At 40.0% G+C, this 26,495-nt stretch overlaps 1 protein-coding gene across 1 annotated transcript; it reads right to left on the bottom strand.

Annotated features, from left to right (window-relative positions):
• GIPC2 (GIPC PDZ domain containing family member 2) lies at window positions 1-25,627 on the bottom strand. Its single transcript, XM_050901097.1, has 6 exons — window positions 25,388-25,627; window positions 17,009-17,194; window positions 13,236-13,416; window positions 9,838-9,947; window positions 9,014-9,095; window positions 1-601 (listed from the first exon to the last, which is right to left on the bottom strand). Exons 1-6 carry the CDS (start codon window positions 25,625-25,627, stop codon window positions 447-449), a joined length of 954 nt encoding a protein of 317 aa, XP_050757054.1. The 3' UTR covers window positions 1-446.
• Window positions 25,628-26,495: the final 868 nt, after the last annotated feature.

Genomic DNA, 26,495 nt, shown 5'->3' on the forward strand with positions numbered 1-26,495 from the left:
ACATAAGGACAACAGAAGACCAGGGAACTGTAGCATGTAGCTAGATAGTTTTTCAACAATTTTCTAAACCTTTCTAAAGAAGAGATAAAATAATCCAAACTCTTTGTTGCATGTCTAATACTCTTCAGAATATTGATATCAAAGTGTATGTACAATAAAAAATACCTAATTTTCATAAAACGTCTGTATAAATATATCTCCTTGACACACGCCTCACAGTGATTTCTACATGTAAATGAAATGTTTGTTTTAAATGTGCAGTTGTCAGAACTTTGGGTTTATCTTCATATTTCTATTAGAAAACTTCCTTTGCAAAAGAAAGTCTCAGATAAGAATACTTATACAGAGCACCCTGGATTCATATCAATAAAAGTATTAAAATTCTGATGTACGTATTTGAAAACCATTTTGTATTTTCAAATAGGGATTGATAAACCGCACAGTTCTCATTCCAGTCGTCCTTGCTTAGCGTCACCTATTGCTCCCCATACATCAAATACAAACTCATCTGGAAATGCAAAGTCTCCAAGAGTTTCATCCAATGCCACTGCAAATTCATCTGGGTTTTTCTTGTCTCTTCCAGCTTCCACTATTGTTGCAGCTAAAAAGCAACAAAACAAAATAATGTAATTATCATGAAAGTGACAACTAACATATACGGCCAAGATAGTTTTTGAACGTCTGTTTTCAAAACCAGGTAAGGTCAGCTTAGGGAGATGTAAAGCTTACCTACTGAACCTAGGATTCAATAGGAATTATGTACTTAAATCCCCCCACAGTAGCTACATTCTGCTCTGATAAACAGGAGAGCTTCCTTGGAGTGCTCGTTATATATTCTTCTGTTTGTTTGGCAGAGGTTTAATTTTTAATTCAATGAACTTTCATTTTAATTCTATTAAATTATATTCTGTATTCATTACTGAAGGCACATGAAGCATGGGTGCAAAAACAAGGTTAAGCACAACTCTTCTGCGATAACAAGACCCGTGCCAGTTCATCACCAACTTTAGTGAGTTTGATATGAGCTTGCTGATCTAAACCAGAAGATCAAAAGGCAAACCTGAATGTTTTTTTCCTCTAAACAATGAAGAAAAGATCTCAGCAAGTCCGAATTTAAAGTGGCCAAGTTTTTCACACAAAGCCAAAAAGCATAGGGTTTGAACATGGAAAACAACATACAGACTGCATAATAGATACATGCAACCAAGCTAGCATGCATGGGCTTTCTAGCAACAACCCATGTTTTATGAGTTTAAATATTTAAATGTTGAGCATGACCTGCATTTAGAAAGGAGTAATGATAAATGGGCCTAAACAAAACACTTGAGTACCCTACTTTAGGAAACAAGAATTCAAATACTAGGCTCAACTAATGTGTTGTGTAAAATACAGAGAAAATTAAAATCTGGTTTGTTAGGTATTGGACACAGTATGTTTGCAACTGCCTGAAAGAAGTCGTGCTCTCAAGAAACTACCATATGAGCTCAAACAGATTTGCTTCATTTTTCAGCTTAACTTTATTTAATCTTAATTAGCTTAATTTTTTAACCCAAAACACACCTCCAGGTAGTAAAGAGACTGAGGCATTTATTGTGAGCCACATTATTCATCTGCTTGGATCTACATTTTTTTCCATGCCATCCAAACTAAGAAGTAACGGATTTCAGTGCATGAGTTTGCTTCAGTTATTACCACCTCCAGCTCTGAAAAGCAAATCTTTAATTTACAGCACCCTCAAGGCTGGGAATGTTTGTGCTTATGCCACTAGGAAGTGAAAAAGATCAAAATTATTTCTGGAAGTCTCGGCCAGGTGGTTCAAATTGTGCAAAAGCAAGGGAAAGGCCTTGCTGCTGTGCACAATAAAGCGGAGCCACCAAAGACTAGGAACATCTTGGTACCCAGGAAAGTTAAAGCAGAGAGGTCTGATACAACAGAGGTAGACTGATATCTTGTATACCCATGCTGTCCGGCATTTTCTCTAATACCCAAGTATCAGAATTTATCAAGTTTTAGACTTTAGTTTGGAAATGGCTACACTGGGGTCACTGCTTAGGACTCAGTCCTTAGCTGCTGTGCTCATTCCTCATCTTTAGCCACTGCACAGTTTCTCAGATTCTAGGATAAACCACAAGTCTATCCCAAACAACACCGGATGCTGGCAACCCAGGGATATTAGAGCAAATGAAAACTGTGAGGGCTCAAATCGCTGTCATGGCACCTGCACCTCCCTGAAGGATGAAAAGCGTCAGCACAGGAGTTTCTCCTAGTTAAGCGAGGCCAGGAGAACTACTGGCAGCAGGCTATCATGGTTTGAGGGATGCAGAAGGCTCTGTAAAACAGACTCAGCACAAACAGCACTGCTGAATGCAGTTTATTTTCTGAGCTGTGTCTCTGCTCCACAGCCTCTGTTCACAGTCACAAGAAATGACGGTATTGCACAATAGATGAAACCCTCAAAGTCTGCTTCACTTCATGATTACTTTACACACCTGCCTTAAACTGCAAGATGTCCTCCATCTTTTGTTATACATCAAGTAACTACCACTTTCTTCGTAAGCATATCAAATTCAAGTGTCACACTGAAGGATTTGATAGCTTCTAGCCTTTTCTCAGAGGGATATCCAAGTGGAAAAGATGTATTACAGTGCCTGAGAACGGGAAGGAAGTTCTGAAGCCACAGAAGACCATCTTCTCTGGGACAGTCTGCCATCTACTGCATGCACTGTGTTGTATCGACATGGCAAAATTTCTCTGACAAAAAGGAAAAGAAACTTCCTCTGTTCTGAAGTTTTATTAAATGTATTTAATATTATTTTCTTGACCTGAAACTCAACTCAAGTTTAATGACAGTTATGAACTTCTGGCAAACTGCGTTTGTTGTTATGCAAACTTATAACAAGCTGTGAGCAAACTTGAGCCATATTCCACATTGTAGACGTCAGCAACAGTAGTTCTGAAGAAATTTGACGTTTTGGTTTTAACTACGTTCAGACATGAGGCTCCAAACAGAATTGCAGTGTGCCAAACTACACAAAGCAGTCCAAGGAAAATTTACGTAAATCTTGACAAATAAACTGCTGTGATCGAGACAGTTCAAGTGTAACCCAGCTTCCCGGGCACCACTAGTGGTTCTCAAGGACTCTCAAGACCTGTTTCCCTGCCAGAAGAAACCCTATCCCTGTTGCGCTGATGCTTTCTGTGTCCCCTGTGAAGTTCCTGGGACACTGACTCAGAGCAGTCTGCACGGGAAACAGGCATTAAACAGGGGACTCTTGTTCCTGACAAGCCGAAGACAAATATTTGTCCTATTGACGCCACCCTATATCCCCTGACACCGTGGCATAAGAAGGTGCTTACAGAGAAGCAGCCCTGGAGGTAACAAGGTGAAGGGTGTAATTTAAACTTCACAGATTTCTGGATATGAACCAGGACATGAAGTTACTCTGTATAGACACTGGGAGAGGGTGGGAGGGAGAAGAGCTGTGCAAGGTAACACAAGAGCAAACGTGTCTAGATATAGTTACTCAAGATATTAAAAAAAAGTTGCCATCAACAGAGTGAGGATCTGGACAAGTGTTCCAGCAGAATGAATGGGAGCGAGGAATTTAGCCAGTTTTAAGATAAATTGGTCAAGATATATGAAAGAGCCATATGACACAGACAGCAGCGATAACACAGCATTATAATATAGTCCAACTGCCCTAGTTGAAACCTCAGAATTACATGGTAATAAACTCTGTCATTAACAGAAAATGTTACTTCAAACATAATTTTCTTTAAAGATTGAGCTTCCCAAATTATGAAATAGAACCTTAAAAATAGTTTATTATAGATTTACCAAACTTGAAAACAAAATCCACTAAACTTAGATAATCAAGACAACTTTCAACCCAGTCAAGCAGGAGTCAGAATGTCACTGCCGTGCAAAAGCAGCAGCCTCAAATAAAAGCGTTTTCATCTGTGTTCAGCAACTGTAATCAGCACTACCAGGGTACATTTAACGTGCTATATTTATTAAAGCACATTCCCCTTCCCAGATTCACCTGATGTAATGAAACACGCTTCTGTGGAAAGATTGCAGGATCCTCCCTGCTGGGGCGTACGTTTTCGACAGCTCGGTGCTGACCTCTAGCGTCAGCGGAGCCGTATTACCCTACAGCAAATCCCAGCGCAAGATGCACGCCATCCTTCCTCATCCTCACACCCAAGTTGTACCACCGATGTACACGAATGTGCAAAGCTGAACCCCGCTTCACTAGTTTCATACATACAGAAACACTAAAGCTGACCGGTCTTCTCTATCACCCAGTGTACACATTCTTGTTTCCCCAGGCAGTTAACACAGACGTGGGATGGCATCCCCTGGGCGGCACAGCTGGGCAGAACGTGCATGTTTACACAATGACATTTGCAATGCATAATTCCCAAGGCAAATCAAAAACTACTGATTGCCAAGGCATTTAGCAGATACTTGCCAACTTGAAGAAAACTTTACTGGTTCTCAGAGGGTGACAGCTCCATGCCAAATTGCCTCCACTCCCCTCCCTTTCCCCCACTGCTTCTTGTAACAGCTGCACAATAAGTGATTACAGGAATTTTATTCCAATAGAATATTTTTCCACACTCCAGATAGCCCCAATTGTTTTCAGATTTTTTTTTTTTTAAATCTCACTTCAGGCAATGCTCATACCTGAGAAATTTTTACATAAAATGTGAAAAGTTCAGCAAACATAAAAGTGACGAAAGGAATTAGAAGTCTTCTCAACTTTAACTGAGAAGCTCAATATCAGGCTCCCAGAATATGAACAAAGAAGTATGTTGGCTTTTTAAACCTAGTCCATTTAAAATAACTTCAAAGATCTTTCACAAAATCCTTATTTTCACTTTTGATAGATCACACACGGCACAAGACATGAAAGCTATGATCTGCCTGCCATTGTTATTATCTACCTTACATAGTGGTTTTGCTACCTATATCCTATCCTGTAACTTCTGAAAAAACTTTTTCAGAAGTCTTAACAGAAACTTCAATATTTATTTAGCTGTAATGCTATCAGAAGCTTTGCCTTCATCAAAAGTTAACAAGTATTATTATTCTGGCCTGACACTTTAAAAGAGCTAAAATTCACATTCAGCTTCCTTATGACATGACAGAAAATGAAGCGTGTCATCGCAGTTTCCAGTGTTTAACGTTACTTGATTTGAGTTTCATGTTGAAGATTGTCAGATCTGGCACTCAAGGAACCATTAGAAATATCTTTCTTCTTGTTTCTTTTTATTAAGTACTAATTCTTCTTGAAGCGGAGAAGTTCTCTTGTTAACCAGACTTGCTAACTTTCCCTTTTTCACAAAACTGCCATTATTCTCTCAGAGTAAATGAACAGTCATAAACAATATACCCCAGAGTGTATACAATAAAATCCTTTGGGAAAGGAAGTCTGGTGACAGAAGGAGCAGAAAACAACAGATTCAGGGAGAATAACACTTTAGTCAAAGCATTTCAAGATAAAAACATCCATCCAATATTGCTGGGTTGGATTAGTAAGCCAAGAGAAGAAGCTGTTAGGACATTTTGACTAGATGGTAAGGTTGAAAAATGAAGTCAAGAGGGGAGAAGTAGATTTGAAATTCTTCTAAACAGAGATGGAGAATATGCAAAGATATGTAATGTCTAACAATATTACAGGGAACAACAAAAAGGAAACAATCATCCAAAAGCATAAAAATAGAACAAAATGGAACAAAATATCGGTGGATGAAGAGCTAGCCAAAAGATGCTGAAAGAAAAAAGTTGGATGGGAAGCCCTTTTTGCCATCATTTTTTCATCAGTAGCATTCTGGGGTTGAATCCCACAGATCCAGGGTTCCTCCCATGCAGAATCTTTAGGATCAAATACAGTCCATAACAATTCAAGCCTCACTGATTTAAAAAATAAATGCCACCAGTATTTTTCACTAACACTGCTTCCTGAGTCCCTCCTATTAATCAACTGTTCATGTTCCTTTACCAGAAAGCACTGACAGGATTTAAAATAACCTGAATTATCTCTCAATGGCTCATTTATGTTTTAAAGAAGGCTGAAGTCAAGCCTTGGCCCAATTTCTAATGTGCCCATAAAATGGCTGAGGAATACATTTCCAGAGCCAAGTGTCCCTTCTGCAGATTAAGTCCCGTTTTCAGTAAAATGAAGAGGTAAAAAGGTAAAAGTGCATTCAAAAGGCAGGTATGTAAATCTCAACAGCATTTGGATCTCTGAAAATAAAAAACTGTGCCAAAAAAAAAAAAGTGCATGCATTTCCATTAAATGATTTCCAAGCATTTTGCTCCAACTTAGCGATTTGTGTGTAGATTTAGTCAGCCATTCTTGAAACTGTCAAGATACTTAACTATGCAAAAATTAAGGGCTTTATCTCATCTTTAATTCTGTCTGTAATTTTACATTATTTTTTCTTTCCTTTCTTTCTAACTTCTGGCTTAAAACTGGGGCACTGTTTTAGAATTCAATCACACCATGGAAGTGTCATTTTAATGGAGATGAAAGAGCAATATTAACTGACATCCAAAGCTTCTGACAAACAGAACTGCATGGGAGTGAGCAATGATTGAGATCTTAATCACTTGTCGGCTGTCGCATTGTGATGACTTGCATTTTCAACTAATCTGGCTTGAGTAATGAGTGAAATTTCTAGCTGAGTGGTGATTGGCATTCTCTGAATTAATCCTTTCCTCATATTTCATTTTTCATGGGTGACTGATCACATCCAGTATATGAAAAACTGACATGTGTTAATTGAACGGATTTGTGACAGGTGATTAGCTCTCCTTTCCTAAAGAGTCCTAGAGCTGTTTAATTGTTTAAAAATGATAAAACTTTATTTTTTTTCTCATCACCGTTGACTCTAAGATTTGAACTTTAGGAAATGGCTTCAAAGGTGCAAACTAAAGCTACGTGAACCTGTAGTCTTTGATTCCTGACAGTTTCTCTTTGTTTCACTGCCTTTTTGGGAGGAAGAGAAAGAAGAGGTGACGGGCAAAACAACAACCCAGTTGGGAAGAAGAGGGTAGCTCTGAGGACAAAGACTTCTTCCTTCTTTGAGTATTCTTTTAAGGCATTCTTTGAAACTTTCCAAACTACATACTGAAAGATGAAGGACATTAGATCTTTTGGGGGGGCAGGGAGGGAAATCAAGGAATTCATGGGAAAACTCTACCAGGTGCTTGGCAATCAACTCAGCCATACGTGCTGAAAGCTGAACTCCTGAAGTCTACTGTACAAGAGCCATCCTGTTAGGGTACTGAGAGCCAAAAACACAGGGAACACCAGTTCCCATGGGAACTTGCTTCCCTGTCCCAGAGCAGAGCATAACACCTCAACATCGCAAGAAACCATGCTCTAGCCTAGGATCTCAGGGTTCTGGGCTATGAGCACCAAAACCAGAACACCTATAGCTGCTTATTCCTGTAGGGCCGGGAGCCTGGGGACCTTGGATGTAACCTGCAAGGACAGGAGCCTCCAGAAGCCTGGCTTGAGCCAGGACTGCAACAGCTGCAGGACAAAAACAGCTCCCAGAGGGACGGCTGGCACGAGACTCGGAGCTTTGAAGCCTGAGCCAGAGATGGACCAAGCGGCAGAGGCTGCAGGAGAGTGACAGGACATGGGATCCTCCCTAACCTAAACAGAGGGTCAGCACCACACAGCGCTCCCGGGAGCACATTACAGGGCAGGGGCATCACATACGAGAGTTGCTGGGAACAGAATTTTTGAGAATTTTTAGTTTTCTGGAAATTGGAAAGTTTAGCTATTACCTACAAAACAGAATTCACAAGTTTTGGGCAGCTCCGCTCCCTCTTCTATGCCAGGAAGCCCACCTCTACCTTAGGCTGGGGGACAAATAATACTTTACCTACAATTTTTCCTGTGAGAAAACTAGTAGAAGCTGCCAATCAGATGCTTGCCGGTAGGAGCAGCCAACAAAGGACTTTGGGCTATTCAGATAAATCTCCTGTTGTTCTCATTCCTTTGTGCTAACTGCTGCCTGTCCAACCCTCCTGCTTTGCCCTTAGCTTCATGCCAGACCTATTTTCTCTTCTGCTTTGCCTCCTCCACTTCTCTCCCATAAAAGCTTTCTTTTCAAGATCACTTTCCATTTAGCTTATCCTTTCCTAATTCTTGGCTGATTTTTTTAGATATTACCATAACAGTAAATACCTTCCTCTTTGCCTCAGTATTAGCAGTTCCACAAGATCGTATGAGGACTACACCAGCCACAGCTGGCTACAGCGGCACTTCTTACTCAGCTAGACTGCAGCTTCTTCCCATACAAACAGAAGTTCCTATTTAGCTGTTGTCAGATTAAGAGAGAAGCAACAGCTGCAAGGACAAGTTTGGTGCAGTTTTAAGGAACTTATGACACTGGGGTTGAATAGTTTCTTTCATTATAAATTGATGATTGTGATAGCTAGTAAATATTCTGGAAAATTTCCCATGTTCTTCAGAACACAGGCTTTAGAGAATTTGATAAGTCTGTGCAATTACTCTGTCAGTTCCCTTGCTAAATAGTTGCCCTTTCACTGATGAAGATCTCAGATTCAAACTTTGGTGATCAACTTTGATGTGTCTAAGCCAAGGGGCAAAAGAGCAAAAAAGCAAATAAACATGCTTATCCTTAACAACCCTTAAATGTGGTATGCACAAGCTCCACTAGAAAATATATGCCAGAAAGAATACAGTGATGACAGTTAATAGCAAACAACTAAATAATTCATGCAATAGTGTATAGACAATGTGCAGGAAGAATAGAGGATTAATTAATTACATCATTAAGGCCTGTAGTGACAGATTCTTTCTTTTATCAGACACATATTTGCAGAAATACAGGCAAGTTTTTGAGACTGCAGGCTGGACAAATTTTGCTTCGCTTACATCCAGAGACTAAAATACTCAATAAATTTGAGACCACAGAAAATGAGAAATTATTTAATCTTGTAATAATGTATCTGTTAAAAACTCACCTAATTCGATATCTCTTATCCCCATGTATGTTTCAAGAAGCTCATCCACTTTTTTAATTGCTTTTTCTTCAACTTCAGTTGGCTTTGTTGAAATAAAGGGAGAAAAAGAGCAAAAGTATGATTATATCCATGCAGATTTCAAAATAACCATCAATTCACCACTGATTCTCCTTACTCCCATCCTAGCCACCTAGACTTAGAAAACCTACAAGTAAAACATGTTATTCCACTCTCTTTCCCTCTTCTCACAAACCTGAGCCTTCCTCCTAATGTCAAGCCACACAGCTCTCACATTCAAATTAAACAAGGGCCTTGCATCTCCTTACAATACAGATCTTCATCAAATCCTCATCAGCTTTAGAGGAACCCAGAATAAATGACATTTCTTCTTCCAAACCCTAATCCTGGTTTTACACATATTCATGTCAACATATGTTATTAGCCTCTCCTAACAACAACCCTTACACCAGCCCAGCACACTTCGCAGTGTCAGAAACAGAACCAACTCTTCAACCGTCCCCCCCGCTTTTTTCCCCCTTCCCTCTTTTCAGCACTCCTTGGTCTAATCTACCTTAAATTCATCCATGTAATCCATGACATCTAAATATAGGCTCTTTGTTTCCAGATTGCTCAGCCCTATCCTATCCCTGCTAGTCTTCAACTTTATAGAAGCATTTCTCCCTGCAGAAGGCAGTCATCTTCTTAAGGCCCGCAAGCTTTGTAACATCCAGATTTTTCCTTCCTACTTTACCTTATCAGCCTTGGGGAAGAATAAATCAGGTGCTAGATCATTAAACTATTCAAGGGTCTCAAGATAACCATACCATTTCCTCCACAGTAGCAGGGCCTTTGGTTCTCAGCCGAAGTGTTTCTCTCCCTCTGGAGATTTTAGCCTCTGGCAGAGTTCCACCTTTGGACCTTGGTTCCAGCTTTTCTAAAGACAAAACAAACAACAACAACAAAAAAAAGAAAAGAATACCAAACAAAACTAAGTATACAGTACATCAGAATATGATGTATCTGCTTTGGCTATTACATTACCTTCACTTTTTATTCTAATCAAGATCTAGATGTACGTAAAAGTTTAATTATAAATTAACTGTATTCTAAGTATAGCTTTGCTGACAATTTCTTGTCTTTAAACTTTGATAGCCGCTTGACTACACTGAAGCTAGGACTTCCATTGACCAATATATCTATGCAGGCCTATTGCACTCTACTTCATATGTGCACTTTGTATAATTTTATTTCCCTATTCTACAGAAAAGTAGAAGTATTTATTACTTAATATTAGACAATGGCTGAAGTCATCAGCCAAATGTTGATTTATCCTGGTCTTTACAGGCAGACTATGTAGAAGGTTTAGCATTGCAACATTTGCATCTTTCACTGATGCAACGGTGCAAACACTACTGCTAAACAGGTCGTGATGAGCCACATTGAGCTGAGCTAACAATTTGATTACTAGCAGTCACACAGGTGAAATGTCCGTAAGTAGATCTGCAGGAGTTTTTCCACTGGTTTCACCGAGGTCATGATTTCGCACCTGATAAATCTCTACCAAGAATATCTGGGTTTACCCAAAGTTTTCTTTATCTGAATTCAGCTTTCCTTGTTTAATCTTGGGTAAGGGCACCCCAGATAGTAAATGGAGTATGGAATCATTTAAGATTTGGCTTTCTTGTTCTAGGACATAATTTTACATTCAAGACTGGCAAGGCTTTAATTTACTTACTGACATGGGAGTTACATAGTTAATCTGGAAAGTGCTAGAAGAGAGGAAATAATTTTGCAGAACTGTTTTTAACTGTGCTGTTTTCTCTACCAGATTATTCCTCCTAACAGCAGGCCTTTCTAATAAGCTCTCCCTGAAGGCAAGACTTTAACATGCTATATTAATTTTGCCCAGGTAGATTCCAACTCATCATTCTTGCATAAGTAGTCAAAAATCCAGATTATTCTCCTAAAAAAATCTTGAAAAGTAATTTTTAATTGCTTTTATTTTAACAAATAGATATGGCACAGTCTCTTACATATATACTTAGGATCAACACTTTTCTTTAATCCTTTTATCGCTTCAAGGACAGTTTAAAACATCCTTAAGATTGTCATCATTTCTGCTAGACTTGTTTCAAAAAGTCATTCTAGTTCTGTCACCATTAGCACCTTAAAACTTATGATTTGACATAACCTTTATTTGCAATACTTCAGACCAAAGCTCTCTGGCCATCACAGAAACTATTTTTCATATTCATGTAATTTAAATTTAGAGTTTATGTTATGCTGCCTTTACTTTGTTTCTATTAATTTTTCACCAATTCATAGAGGGCCAGCTTGTGACTGGTAAGGACCAATCTTATTCAGACAAGTCTTTAATTCTGTGCTACAAGCCTTGCCTAGAGTAGCCGAGGCAGCCTGTGTGCCCATGGTAGAAAGATATCCGACCAGTAAATTATACTTATTTCGCATTCTGCTGAGAGGAAGAAAAACAAAAGTTAGTAATTTCACACAGAGGCTTGTCTCTTATTTCTATACCCTCACAAACTTGTGTTGAAACTAACAGGAATTCAGCACCTACTTGTCCAGCAGGATCTGGATCTTGTTTGTCATCTCCTCTGGGGCTATTCTCAGCATGCTGTAGCTTAAACACTATCTTGAATAAATTTGTGCCTAAAGCCTAACTGCACCTAAGGCTAGAGGCGGGATATTCTAACATATTGGGCACTGCAACTTGTAAATTAATTTCTGTAGGGTAAAAAATAATGTGCATCTTCCAAAAATCTGTCTAAAAACCTCTGATTCCCTCTCAGTTCAATGTCAGATAAAAGGTATTGCCACGGAATTAGCAGGTTTCCTTCTCCACATCACAGGCAAACTACAAGGTATCTTAATTACCTGACTAAAGTAATTACTATTAAATAATGGCTGAAGTCATCAATCAAATGCTGATTTACCCTGGTCTTTACAAACAGACTATGTAACACATTTAGCATTGAATACAAATTATAGACCCATATTAAAAAGGTGTTCCTGTATTACTAATTGCAATACTATACGTATGTAATACTACTTTAGCGTAATGTATAACACACGCATTTACTTAACAGGAGTATCAACTTATATCCAAACGCATTAGAGATTAACTCATAACCCTCATTCTTCACAGAAGCACCAAAAGCAAAAAGAAATCTTCACATTTCTCTCATTTTCAATTTCTGCTGCTATTCTGACACCAAGTGTCAAGATTGGTGTATGACAGCAGTTGTAAACTACTAACAGGTTAAAAAAGCTTTGAAAAATAAACATTTCAAACTTTTGCTGTGGTGAAGATGGTGATTTTGAACTTGCTGTTAGTGCACGTGTGCACAAAGACTCATACACACTTATAATTTAGCAGTATTTTGAAGTTTTTATTACAGAAAAATGCTACACAGTTTGGGGAGGGGAATATAAAAAATTGAGAGAATAAAAATTAAAACTCAGTCTCTATTTTGACTCCCTGAGCTACACCTAGGTTTTTTTGTTTGTTTACCACATTGATAAAAGTACTATACATAAGGATTAGCGGGAGGTATGCTTTCCGCCTATATAAGTATCACTTTCTCAGAGCGTGCAGGTGGTAGGTAGAGACAGAGCTTTCCCATACTGCTTTCTTCCAATTCTGAATATACCTGCTGTATGATTAGAGATCCACAAAAAAGTTGGGGAGAGGGAGAGCAGGCAGGCATGCAGCAAAGGAGGTGCTCTAGGGAATCCCAGACAGTGTTTTCTGCAGCATCCTTTTGCATTACAGAGCACAGTCACCAGTAAAGGGTACAGAAATAGAAAAATCTGACACACAGATGAACAGGGATTACGTAGCAACAGAGGAAAAGAGGAGGTTTGAGGATCAGCACATTAGTGAAGTGATCCATGCTTTAAAACTGTATCTATGAAACAATTCCTGTACTTATTTTGCATCATCGTGTAGTGGCAAAGGAGTGGAGCAACTGAGACTCAGGCTGAGGCAGCCCACACCAGGATGACTGCTGGAGAAAGCAAGATGGAAGAAAATCCATTCATAAGTTTCCCACTTCAAAGAAAACAAATGCACTTTCTTGCAGCTGTTATGTTACCTTGGGTGGACATCTGGCTGCTATCTGAAAACAAACTTAAAATGCAATGCAATGCAATGTTGGGATTTCGATATCCAGTGAACAAGGTGGACAGTCAGGTCACTCACCAAATGCTTTCCTAGGCTCTATCAACTCCAGCTTAAACATCTGACCTTTCTCCAGATCTTTTAGCATTTTGGCAACTTCATAATGCCGACGATCTGACACATTTTTTCCATTTATAGTCTCTATGTGATCACCCACACAGATCATTTTGGTTTGGTCCATAAGGCTACCTTCTGTGATTCGCTATTGTTTAAAAAAAAAAAAAAAAAAGAATTAGAAACATTTCTTTAAAATGTAAAGAGGCGACACCACAGAGTTTCAAGAACGTCAGTTAACAACATCAATACCATTGAGCTTATTATACCAGCAGTGTGTTTTGTCTATAGGATTTTTGTAAAACATATTTTGGAAAGCATTATTTTTCAAACAAAGTATTTTAATAAACATTGAATATAAAATCAACAGGGGAAAAAAAAGGAATGCAATCACACTTTAGAAATTAAGGCTTCTGAATGAGCTAATATTTTTGTGCTTTAAAACTGAACCCAAATGTGTCAGTAATGTGAATGTTTGAGTTTTGGATTTTTATTTTGATTTAATAGCTTGACAAGCATAGGAACAGAACTTTTCTCAAGTGTGGTCCAGGGACATAAAAAAATGCATGTGATATACTAAAAAATGACATACTATAAAGGGCTAGTCTTAATAAAACCCATCTATAGTGATAAAACTTCTACCATGTTCCTCATCATGCTATACAGCTGCATATTGAAGTATTTCCTCTGAAATAACAATAAAGAACAAGAAATTATTCTAAATGCCATCTCATGGAATACAAATACAAATGGTCTAAAGGTCATAAAATGTAACAGAAGTTAGTATTTATTGGTTTCGTGAAGTGGAATTTAAAAAGTGAGAAAAAAAATCTTTAGAGGATCTCTGTGATTTATCGAGTCAATTAAAGGACACTTTCAGTGATTCTGTTTATTGTTGTTATATGCTGTCATATTTGTTTATCATGTGCCTAAGTCACGTAAGCTGTTATCCTATGGCTATTTAATAGAAAAGCTACGACATAGTAGAATATCTTATATTTTGTACCAATATGAATTTCATTCTAATATCTTCCTGAATAACATACTTTTCAATAAAGACTGATGTTGTTCAGGCTAACTTTGAGTGAGATAACAGTGAGACAAGGGAGATAAACATATTACCACCCACTACTATAACACCTAGCCTAGCTGCATAACTATCTCAGAAACCTGCTTCTAGTCTATGTGCGCACGTCTGAGCCCACATATGTGCCTCCATCTGAGAGAGTCAGTGGGAAGTGTGATAGTGCTCAGTGTCCTATAATATACTGCAACAATTTTTAGCTTCAGGCTGAGTTTAACTCTTTCTAGTACTTTTTTCTTTAACCTAGATTAAAACCAAAAAGAAGCTGCATGGTGAATGAAGAGGGGGGTATCGTACACATACCAGAAACCAGGTCCCAAACGCATTTCTGTTACCAGGTGCCAGGATTCAAAAGCATGCCCACCAGACTTCAATTAATGTTTAGTCTATGTGTTGAATTAATTTTCATTTAGCTTTTCTTCTTCACTTGGATCCTAACACCAAAACTGTTTAAGTAATATTCACTGGCTATGTTATTTGTGTCACATCAAACATTTTTTTTCATATGACTTAGTTTTTATCATCACTCCAAGTCAACTGACCAGAGACAATCAAGCTACATTGTCACAGTAATTAAGATGCAATTGATATGCCTGTATTCCTAGTGCTTTACAGTCCATTTAGAAGCTAGGATCTATATTTCCTATGCAATGCCTAAAATTAATTGCGTCACCCCATTTTATAATGTTTCCTTATACACCAGTCAGTCATGCTTCAAGTTCTACTGTTATTCTTTGAATGGCTAATTTGATTCCATAATACATCTTCCCATCTGGCCATGTACCCAGAAACAAATTTGTGAAAGCAGAATGACACCAAGTTTTGTTCTTAGTAAGGCAAAACAACATTAGATTTCATAGAAAAAGAACCTGCAGTTCAGAGCGTCAGGTTTGAAAACTGGCTGGGTTATATATCAAACCTAGAAACTGCCCTGTAATTCAAAACGCAATAAAATTAGTACAGTCCATAACAGCTTTCAACAACCCACAGTTAGGTAAATTTAATATTAATTGTCAATTAATAATGGAACATAGTAACAATTTTTCAAGAAAAGTAAATATATAAACAAAAAGAAATCTATCAGACTTTAAAGTAGAGATAGACTCTGCTTAGTCATTTACCTAGACAACCAAGTATTAAAAAGATGCAGCTTTTACTTTTGCATATGTATTTTCTATGCTGTTTTAAAAAATCCATTAGCTAAATACGCAACAGCAACAATGTAAGCTCCTAGAAACGCCTTTAAACTGACGCATTCCCACGAAGACTGCACCATTTTCATTATACTGCTTATTATTAGACCAGTAAAAGGACAATGATCTATTTGTTCAGACAAGTTTTATACAATTTACTGGAAATTACAGCATGTCTTGCTAATGTGGTGAGGGTTTTCCAGTCTGCTCCAATTATGCAGTAGTCTATGTGATGGCTGTTCTCCCTCTCCATATTACCAACTAAGCACAGAGAGACTAACACTCTGTACAGTGCTGCACACGTGAACTTTAATCACTGAAGCACTGCTTTCAGTGCCTTCTTTTAAAATGCCACGTAAGCAGCAGCGTGACTGAATGTTACAGGCTGCATGGATGCTACCACTAGAAATTCAGAGTTCTGTGTCTATAAACATAAAAATGAGGCTATGATTTTGCCAAAATGCTTACTGAAACCTCCACTGCATCTCAACTTTCTCAAGCGTGATCTCAATCACGTTTTTCCACAACAAAGACAAGCAAACCTATTTCTAAACCATGTCTTGTTTTATATCCATGGTAGCTAAGGAATGAATAGAGAATACAACCTCTCCATGCAAGAACCTCTGTTTACAATAGCAATGAGAACAGCGATTGGGACAGCAGTAATCGAAGATAATTGCCAATGCCTCACTGATAATGGATAATTGGAGTAGATTAGAGCAAAGCATCTAAAAAAGGCAGAAAATGTGATACAGGTTCCTAATACCTAGTCTAGCAAGAAGGGTAGCACCATTTCGTCAGCCTCTACTCATCTCAAAACATACTATCTGGAGGTCATCTAGAAGATGAGGAGGAAAGCAATTATGATTAATATATTGTACATGTTACTGCCCATAGTTGCTACTCAACTTAATTGTGGTAAATTGTGTTAATCCATATCCTTAGCACCTTTTAATTCACCCTACCTATCTCAGGCAACAATATTGGAAAGCTGAAAAAGCACTATACTTGCACCTATTCTTATACAGCACAAAGACTTCTGCCCTGTGAACAGTCATAAAGACTGAAAGAACATGATCTCATTAACACAACTGACAGAGTTTCTATAAGCACCTAATCAATGACATTAGAAAATCACTTAAAAAAAGGAGGGGGCAGATGCAAGCAGTACCTAACACCTACCACCTCAGGGTAGGCTGGAAAACACAACGGTCACATTGTAAAGCTGATACACATTACAGAAGCAATGAACAAATGCGCTAATTTTGAACGACATGCAGTACAGAAAGAGCTGAACTAATTTTGAATGGTGTACCTAAAGAAAAGCAACTTTATTTTTTACTTACCATATATATGATAATAAAAGATTTTATGGTTCTAAAGGATCATTAAACCAATAATTAACCTGTTATAGTTACAGAAGCTTCTACAGAACAAAGTATTTCACTGGTAATTAAATTTACCTTTATAAACGCACAGCCAGTTCCGTTATCTGTAATGGTAAGCCCAAGCACATCATCAGTTTTAAGAATTTCCACTTCTTTTCGTTGTCCTTTTACATGGGCAAATATGAAATCTTCAAGGCCAATTTGTGCACCTAAGAGCTTGTCCATATCAGCTTTATGAGTGTTCAAAGTGCAAAACATGATCTGTGCAGGAGGAAAGCAAAGACATTAAGTTTAACGGTATATTAGGTTTGGTGAGCTTGATAGGAAGATAAAAGGAGAGCATAGTTCTGGCCCCTCTGACAAATCCATAGCTGAAATGATGATAACTCTCCTCCAGCTGCCCCAGGAGAGGTGATTGTCTCCATCCACGCACGTGACAGGAAGCATCAATAGCTCAAACTGTGCAGATAAGAGCTGGCAGGGAGCAAAGGCAAGAAACATATCTGTGTGAGCAGCCTCTCACAGCCTGTCTCAGCACACCAACTCTGACACAGGCATCTTGAGCTAGAGCAGAACAGCTTGTTCCAGACGTTAGAGTGAGCAAACCGAAGAGCCACCACCATCTTTTGCTTCATCGTTCACCCACCTCAAATTCCACAGGATTCAAACATCACTAGAGACTGCTTTAAAACATAACTGCTTGAAAGCAGTTTCATGGGAAAAAAAGAGAGCTTAGCAAAACAAAAGGGTCATGAGAGAGCATGAAATGTTTTATATTGCTCCATGTGTTCCCCTGTTAGCTCAGAGCACATTGCCTCCGATGGGTTTGCTTAGTTTCCTACCCTTCCTCCAGCATAAGCGGGGGTCATCTCTGTTCCAGCTTAATAAAAGCAAGGCTTAAGAAAAAGGGCAAATTGGTTCTTTATAAATCAGCCTTTCTGAGGGATTTCCCTTCAGCACCGGGTGTTAGGCACTCCTTTTTCTCCCTACATTTATGCTAGTGGTTCTTTAACAGGGAAGTTTATTGTCCTGGGCATAGGTAGGATGAGACTAACCCAGCTGTATTGCTCGGAGATAGAGATGATGCTTTTGCACGGTCTGCATGGTGGTGCTGCATGGAGGAATTTGGCCAGTCCGGGCAGGCTTTGGGCTTTCTGCTCTTTGAGTACAGGCTGTAGTGAACAGCCTAGCCAAAAAAGAAAAAAACAAACCCAGTGCTCCCCCTCACAGCTAGAGTAACTACACCTGCCTGACTCCTTTCCAAGCTGTAGCTGGAGAGGAGTGAGGGCTGAGAGAGGCTCCCACAGCCTCCTCCTGGGCAGCACTGGAGAGCACAGGGCAGCAGCCAAAATAGAGAAACTCTGTGCTACAGGAGAAACTTGGAGAATCCCTAACATCTACTTCACTGAGGCAAAGAGTGCTCCTAAAGACCATCTTTCAGGAGGAAGCAGTGGAAGAGGAGGAGACTTGCCACTCCATTTGGCCCTCCAGCACAGGTAGCAAAGCCACAGCTGCAAACCATCAGACAAAGGCTCTGCTGCCAGCAGTATGCACGTGGCTCTGACAGGACAAGAGATAAAAGTACATACTTTTCTACCCCCGCCTATATCTGCTGGACATTATTTTCCTTCAGAGTGCACCTTGGACCCCCTTGCAGCCCACTGCCCACACCAGCTCCACATTAGAAAGTGGAAAAAGTAGTGCCAACACATGAAAAGAAGTACACAGTGGGAAGCCAGCCTAGCATTTCAGAAAAACAGCAGCAGGATGTCGCTCTGTGTCCTTCATCTTTGCTACCGCTCTAGTGGCAGTCCCTGGGGAGCAGTGGGCCAGGCCAGCTGCCCCAAAACCCGGGCACAGACCTGTGCCCGCGGCCTGCCGAACCCCCTGGTGCTTCGCTGGAAATGGAGAGTCTCCTGCCTTCCTGGCTTCCCTCACAATGCCTGTAAAAGTTACCGGGTTTTCTGCACCAGAACACTTCAAATGCCTTTTCTTTCCTTCTGGCATCACTGGAAGACACCAGAAAAATTGAAACCAAATTCACCAACCTATTCAAATCTATTCCAGGTCAAATGAGGGGTGAATACTTTTCCTAGTGTATTTCACAGAGAGCATTTAAGTTTCTGAAGCTTTCTAGAACTTAGATTCTATAACTATGGGAGTTTTGGTTTTAAAACCTGAAAGTTTAGTAGTGAGATGGTGTTTCTTGATGAGGGGGGTCTTGTTTAGTAGTTGTTTTTTAAAACCAAACCAAACCAAACCAAACCCAAATAGCCCTACTTCAAAGGCTAGTTAATTGCTTATCTCATATAATCCATCAAACATCCACTGCAATCTAATGCCTTGCTTTAACAATGAGAGTCATAACAGCACACCCTTAACAGACATTAGTTTTATTCTCTCAGGTAATGCAAAGTTTTTCAGTTAACCAATACTCAAGCAGTAACGTCACCTAGAGAAATTCAGCTGGTTGTAAGTAGAAAATTACATTTTCTTTTATAAATAATGATCATCTCTAATCATCAGCTTTTTTTTTTTAACCAAGAAGGTTCAATTCAAACAGACTATATGAAGTTCACGTATACATTTTCAGCTCGCTCTCAAGCTACATAATAACTTGGCCAGCTTACAACTGCAACTCAGTTCTTGTTCTTACAATGAACAACAAGCACTATGTCTTTACACTTTAGACATTAGCATCCTTCATCTGACCTTGTCAGACAATCATCTAGTAACTACTGTCACACCTTTGAATAGATAAAATTGGCTACAGAGCAGAAATGTGATATTTAGAAACTCGATCCAGAGTTTCTCTTTTTAGACCTTCATCTGGATGGCATTCCTACTACAGCCTATAAGACTGCAGAATTTTCTGTGAGTCAGTTCTGTGCTAACCACAAGGCTGAGAGACCATCAGCCAGTCAAAAATAAAACTTAAATCATTCTTTATCCTCTTTAGTGAACAACTGCTTTTTCTCAGAACAGATATATGCAGAGTAATGTACTAAAGATGTATCTACCCAGGATAATATACAGTTACACCATCTATCAGTTACAGCACAGCTTTATTTGTACATGACTGAGACCTGTCAATCCAAAAATGATATTTTTTCGTAGCTTTTACGTAAGTTTAATATAGGTACCTAATAACAGCTTATACACTTAAATACTTAAACAACAGTTACTATAGTACACCTTCCAGTCACTCAAAGTTTGGTATATTTTTAATAGTAATTTTCTTACCCAGAAATGAAGCAAGAAAAAAATTCAATGTGCAATTTTCATTGTTAAGTCTTGTCTCTCTCTTCTTACCCTCAACCTTCATATGCATTTGATCTTTAACTCAGCATACCAATGCTGTGACATTTCATGCCAACTTTAGCAAGATATTATAAATCATAACTGTTACATCAGTCACAAAGTATCTAGGATACCTCCTTCACTAACAGAGTTATCTTGTGCAGCACACAGAACAAGGAAATTCCATTTGGCCGGCAGGGACTGGGGGCTTATGCACAACCTTGTAAAATAGAGTTGTCAGATAAGATTACTAACAGATTATTCCCTGCCTCAGTATTTTCAATAGGAAGAGACTACATTAGCCAATAAAAACAGGGTTACACTGTGTGTTATATAAAGAAACTGTATTAGCTAAGAAAAAGAGGGTTACACTATGTGTTATATAAAGTATATATGCAGTACCATATTGAATCTCCCATATACTAATTACATTCTCATCTTCCATATTAAGCCTACATCTTGAGAAGAACTAAAAAACAAGTTGAATGATAGATGACATACTCAGAAGCTATTAAAAGTGCTTTTAAAATCAGTAGATTTTACAGAGGAGATCATAATCACTTTCTCTATTTAAGAGGTGGGGAAATGGGAATTCTACTTCTGAGCAAGATGTAACACCCACTGACATATTTCCCTATGTAGACAGACGTCACTATATCATGAAATCACCAACGCATTTTGTAGGTACCTTACTCACTTTATCCTCCTCGAGGAAAACGTGGGAGCTTTGACTAGCTGCAGCAACAGGAAGCATAACCAAGTCCTCCAAGTTCTAGTGTGCTTTTGGTACTCTATCAGGTATGCAACTTTGCCTCCCCAAATACATTCAAAGTACTATAAAATAAGCATTCAGTGTTTTATTGGTTTTTTTTTAAATCCAAAGCACACAAGAATTACAGTCTAAGTTCTTCCATACAGCTTAAAAGTATTTGAAAAACAGATCATTAACACAGCAAGCATCACACGTAATACGGGTGTGAAATTTAAGCACTGCTTAGGGGAACAGCAAGCAAACAATTGTTGCCATAGGGTTGGGAGGAGGTGGTTTGTAGGGAGTGTTAAGTTTGTTCATTTAAAGTCTTCAATCTGTAGGCGAGATTGTGAGCAATTTGTTTCAACAGATAAGCATATACTCTAAAACTTCGAACATTCTGGTGATGAGGATGAGGATTTCCCAAGCTGACCCTTTTCTCTAATCTCCTAAAATACACTTCAGATTTTTTCTTGTTGTAAGGTCACTTTTATTCAGAAACCTAAGTTTCAGCAGTGGCTTATTTTTCAGTATTCTTTCATAAAAGTTTAAATTGAACAGGTTTAAATCAAATACTTCTATGAAAGTTTAATGTGTCACAGCCTCACAGTATACTTAACCGTTTAGCACCAGGAGGCAAGGCCCATGGAACAACAGCCCAGACACAAGCTCAGCAGCTGAACTCTTGTTACTGGAAGAGACAGAAGGAGCTGCATTTCTGCCTTTGGTGCTACTGAGAGGGTCTCCCTTTTCCTGTATTCCCCTTATGAAGCAAAATTCCTTCCACCGTGAAAGAAACCCCAACCTCCATGGGGCTGTGTGACAGACACACCCGCTGAGCATTCAACTTACCTCACCAGCCCCACCAGACTTCACCTTCCAAAGCAAATAAAATAATCAAAAGTGCAAATTATGAGTACACAAACCGAAAGTCCATATCGCTTCCGTGGTTTACCATTCCGTTCTCATCTGATCAAGAAATAGCCCTGCTACAGTTGCACTTTAATATCCACGTTCCCAGTGCCTGATTAGCTACTTTGAATACTTTAAAGCCCTACCATGTGCTCTCACAGGAGCACACCACCGCCAAATGCTTTAACAGACCCACATTGTCCTTTGGTCAGCGCTCATTTATTTATCATACAGGCTGCACTTAGCACCTTCGCCCTTACAGGGAACATAACATTCCCTGCTACATTTCCCGATAGTCACAGCGGAGTAGTAATCTTAAATGGCCAAGACCATATGCAAATACTTTTTCCGACTATACCCAAATACTTTTTCCAACTACTTTTCCTACTTCATCCTCTATAGAAAAAATGGGGGAGATATTTGTACTATTTCTGCAAGTAGAAACATACACATAACTGTGGATGGGTTTTGTTGGTAGTTAAGAATTGCATCTTTTTTTTTTTTTTTTTAGCTCCGTGCTTCCTTGTCGAAACCCTGTTGAAGAAATCAAGTTAAAAGTCAAGAACAATGTGATCTACCTCAAACAGCACTCATATTAATGATACAGGCAATGCTTTGCTAGAAGCCATCTTCACTCCTCCTCCCTGTGGAAAGAACATTCACGTTGGACCAGGAAAAGAAGAAATGCTGGTCATGGTAAAAGTCAGAGGGGTAGGCAGAAATGCAGGCTGAATGTCAGGTTCAAAAGGGATAACTGAGATACGTATTCACCTTGGAAGATGGATGAAGAATAAAATACCTAGACAAGAAAAAATGAGTACAGGAAAAGCCTCAGAAAGCTGCTGTTATGGCTCACTCCTTCAAAGATGCCTAGCAAACATCATAGGAGTGAAGGAGTGTCCCCTTTGAAGTTATACCTGTCTTGTTATACCTGTCTGAAGTTATACCTGTCCCCATCCTACCCTACTCATGATCCAGGTCTGCCCAGAAGTTTTTGTCAGTGTCTGTCCAACAAATACTGTGTTTTATACAAGCTTTCCTCTGTCACTGTTGGCAGTGAATCGCAGATCCTGGAAAGGATTCTCCAGCAGAAGCTAAACTCAGCTGGTCCTACGAGATGTGATACAAAGAGGAAATAAGGTGCTGTAACCATGCAGAGTCAAAAGGAGAAGTGACAGATTGCAAGTGTAGCTCATCCTTAACCATACTAAAACACTTCAGTAGGAACTTATCCAAGAATCCATACCCTTGCCTACACTGCAGTAAACTCACATATCATACTAAATGTATTCACTTCTGCAGCAGTTATTCAAATGCTCTCTACACTGAGCTCTTCCTCTCACTCCCCCACACTACTTTCCACCTCAGTCACTACAGGGCAGAGATCGCTGTGATAGTACCTGTTTCCGAAGGCATTCAAGTATCACAGTGCCCATAGGCTTCAGCATAGCTAGGTCACAGAAACTTTCCTAGACAGATAACACCTACAAATGGTATTTGAGTACCTCAGTGCCTTTCAGTTTGATGAGGTGTAGCTTCTGGCATTATTCTTTACACCCGACTGTCTGTCCAAAAGCAGCTTTAATTAATAGATAATACCATTTAAAATGTCTAGTCTTTCTTTACTTCCAGCAAGCTCAGTAGTTGCTAATATATTCACGTTTCATGGCACCCCTTGCTATTCACTGATCTATCCTATTTCATCCTGTCCATCCAAAATTTTGTTGCAAGACTCTCTGGTCCACGTTCTTCACTCTGCTGTGCCACCTTTACACCAGGAAATATTTTTGATCACTATTTTCATTTCATATAACTTAATTTCTTAAAGCCAACTGAATTTTTTGAGTAAAAGATTTTAAGTTCAGTGCCTCCAGCAATAATTTTCCAACCATTTTTACCAATAAACCACATTAAAAAAAACCAAAACAACCCAAAACAAAACAAAACACAAAAACCCCAAACAAATAGGAATGGGACAGTAGAGAGGAAAAGAGGAAAGAAGAAGCTTCTCTAGTTTAGCACAAGGCTGGCAATAGATGCCCGTGAAACACGTGTTGCTTCCTCTAAAACCTTTGGGGGTGTCAGATTATACATCTAGCAGGAGAAATGGGAGCGCACCATTCATACAAAATTAAATTTCCTGGTGAACGCTGTTCTTTCTCAAGTCGGTGGAGCCAAAAGATCAGCAACAAAAGTTCAACAGCGAAAGGAAGAAAACTAAAATAGAAGATAATCTGGCAATTATGAGAACTTGAGATTAAAAGGTATAACTGGACATGGAACAGAACAAAAGGGGAACAGCAGCTCAGTATGGAAAGAAAACAGAAGCAGAAGGTCAAAAAGCAGCTGGGAAGGTCTGGGACATAGGTGCATTGGCTGGCAATGGTACTGGTACTTCTTAGTTACTTAATGCAAGAATGACTAGTTAAACTGTATTCACTGCTACCGCCACTTCTTTTACAATTTACTGTTTGAAATGCTGCTAGGTCAGGCCACAGCAAACTCTCAGAACAAAGTCTGTAGTAGTAGTAGTAGTAGTGTTTACTACTTTAAAAGAGTCAGCTACAAATAAGAAAACAAGTAAAGCTGTATAGCCACATGCAGGCATAACGAAATGTTAGCGCTTTGTTTCAATTCGCCACTCAGAGGTTAAGGTTCATAGAACCTTGTAGGAAGAACTTGATGTGGCCACTACCTTTTAACTAAGAGAAAACAATGCATTTACAAACACAAATGAATCATTATCCAAACAAATGTTTAAAACTTGGCTCAGAAAAAAAGATCAAAAAGGCAGCAGGGTTAAAAAAAAATCCTGTTACAGATTTAAATAACCTCACTTAAACAGTGGGCCTTTTAAAAGTAATCACCTGGCAAAGAAGAAAACTTTCCAAACATCACATTCAGTTGGAATTTTAAAATGTAGTCAGATTTAAAGCATTTATACCCCCCCATTGCCTTCATCCTGGGTATTTAGCCTCATGAATGCGTTGATTTTTTTTTCTTTTTTTTTTTTTGAAACTGGAACGAATCACTACAGTCAATAATTCCTGCACTGGAAATAATTATTCCACTCAACTGTAATACAAATGTTTTGACCCAGTGCTTAAGAGTTGTGTTAAACAGCCGGCTGGCAACAGGTTAACCGAGACACTAGGGATATTTTGGTGAAAAGGACCATTGTTTTTCCGTGTAAAAGTTAAATGCAGTTATGCTCATCTCCTTTCCCGTACGGTAATGCTCATTGGGAAATAGCAAAAGGAACTTTTTCCCCCCCAAAATGGAAAATACCCACGTCCACAAAAATTTGCAAAAAAAAAAAAACCTGCCCAGGGGCAGTTCCAGCGCCGAGCTGCCCCCAGCTCCTTTTTGCGTCTTGCGAGGCCCCCGTCCGAGCCGCAGAGCGCAGCGGCACGGCGCCAGCACCGGGCGCGGAGCCCCCGCCGCACCGCCGCGCCCGGGCAATGCCCGGCTCCCGCCTCGGCGGGCCCTACCTCGGCGGGGTCGATGCGGAAAGCCTCGCCGATCTTCGCGTAGAGCTCGCGGGCGCTGCCGAAGCCCTCCACGCGGCCCGTGGGGCTGCCGTGCGCCAGCTGCGTGTGGAACTGCAGCCGCGACGCGCTCGCTGCCGGGGCCGCCGCCGCCGCGGGGGCCGGGGCCGCCGCCTCGCTCTCCACCAGCTTGAAAGTCTCCTTGGACTTGTCCTTCTTCTTGCTCCTCAGCCCCAGCGGCATCTTCCGCGCCTGTACCGGGCTCCCGCCGCCACCGCCGGCCACCCGCGCTGGACTCTGCCCCGGCGCCGCCCCGGCCCCGCGCGGCCATACCGCCGCCAGGTGAGGCCCGGGCCCGGCGGCCGCCCCGCCCCGCCCCGCCCGCGGCGAGCTCCCGGCCGCCTGCCCCGGAGCCGGTGAACGGCGGCGGACGGCGCTCGGCGCGGGAGCTGCCCGGCTGCGCCTCCTGCCCGACCCGCTCTTTCCCCCGCTCCCCTGACAGTTCGGGAGGGTACCGGGGCTCTGCCCTGCCTGTGCCCCCACCCCTTCAGCCTCGGCCACAGCGGGGTCGCGCACCGAGGACCCCCACAGCCTCTCCCCCCCGCGAAGCCACAACCGGCCGTAACTGAAGCAGACGAACACGGACTTGGGGCAGAAGCTATCCATACAAATAAATAATCCTTCCTGCCCATGATATTGGTTAGAAAGGGTTTGAAGTTTTTTTCTTCTAAATGGAAGCCAAGGGCACTTGGAACTAGACTGGGTTTGCCAAAGACTGGTACGGTCCATTTTCTGGCCAATGCAAAGACACCTCTTCCACTTTTTTCTAATTGTGTATTATATAAAGTGTATACTGTAAAGTGTATTTATATACCTTTAAAGTGTTTCCCTCAATTGTACACAAACCCAGATTGCAAAAAGTTTACCATCTTTCCACTCACTAGTTCAGTAATTTCTACTAATAATGAAGTACTAAATATTGATCAGAATAGGTTTATATCCAGGATATAAAAGAAAACATGAAGTATACAAGGCCTTCAGCCAACTCTTGCTTATCTACCACAATTGTACATAGTGTACCTATAAACCTCTAAGGATTAACAAACTGCTT

The sequence above is a fragment of the Gymnogyps californianus genome, chromosome 8, assembly GCF_018139145.2.
Source record: "Gymnogyps californianus isolate 813 chromosome 8, ASM1813914v2, whole genome shotgun sequence".
Lineage (NCBI taxonomy): Eukaryota > Metazoa > Chordata > Aves > Accipitriformes > Cathartidae > Gymnogyps > Gymnogyps californianus.

Excerpts from the sequence above, each read along its gene's own strand:
- GIPC2 (XM_050901097.1), bottom strand. The coding sequence starts at position 25,627 with ATGCCGCTGGGGCTGAGGAGCAAGAAGAAGGACAAGTCCAAGGAGACT. Across the intron at positions 17,195-25,387 it reads TCCGCATCGACCCCGCCGAG|ATCATGTTTTGCACTTTGAA; the intron begins GTAGGGCCCGCC and ends CCTCCTGCACAG. Across the intron at positions 13,417-17,008 it reads CTGGCTGTGCGTTTATAAAG|CGAATCACAGAAGGTAGCCT; the intron begins GTAAATTTAATT and ends TTTAAACAATAG.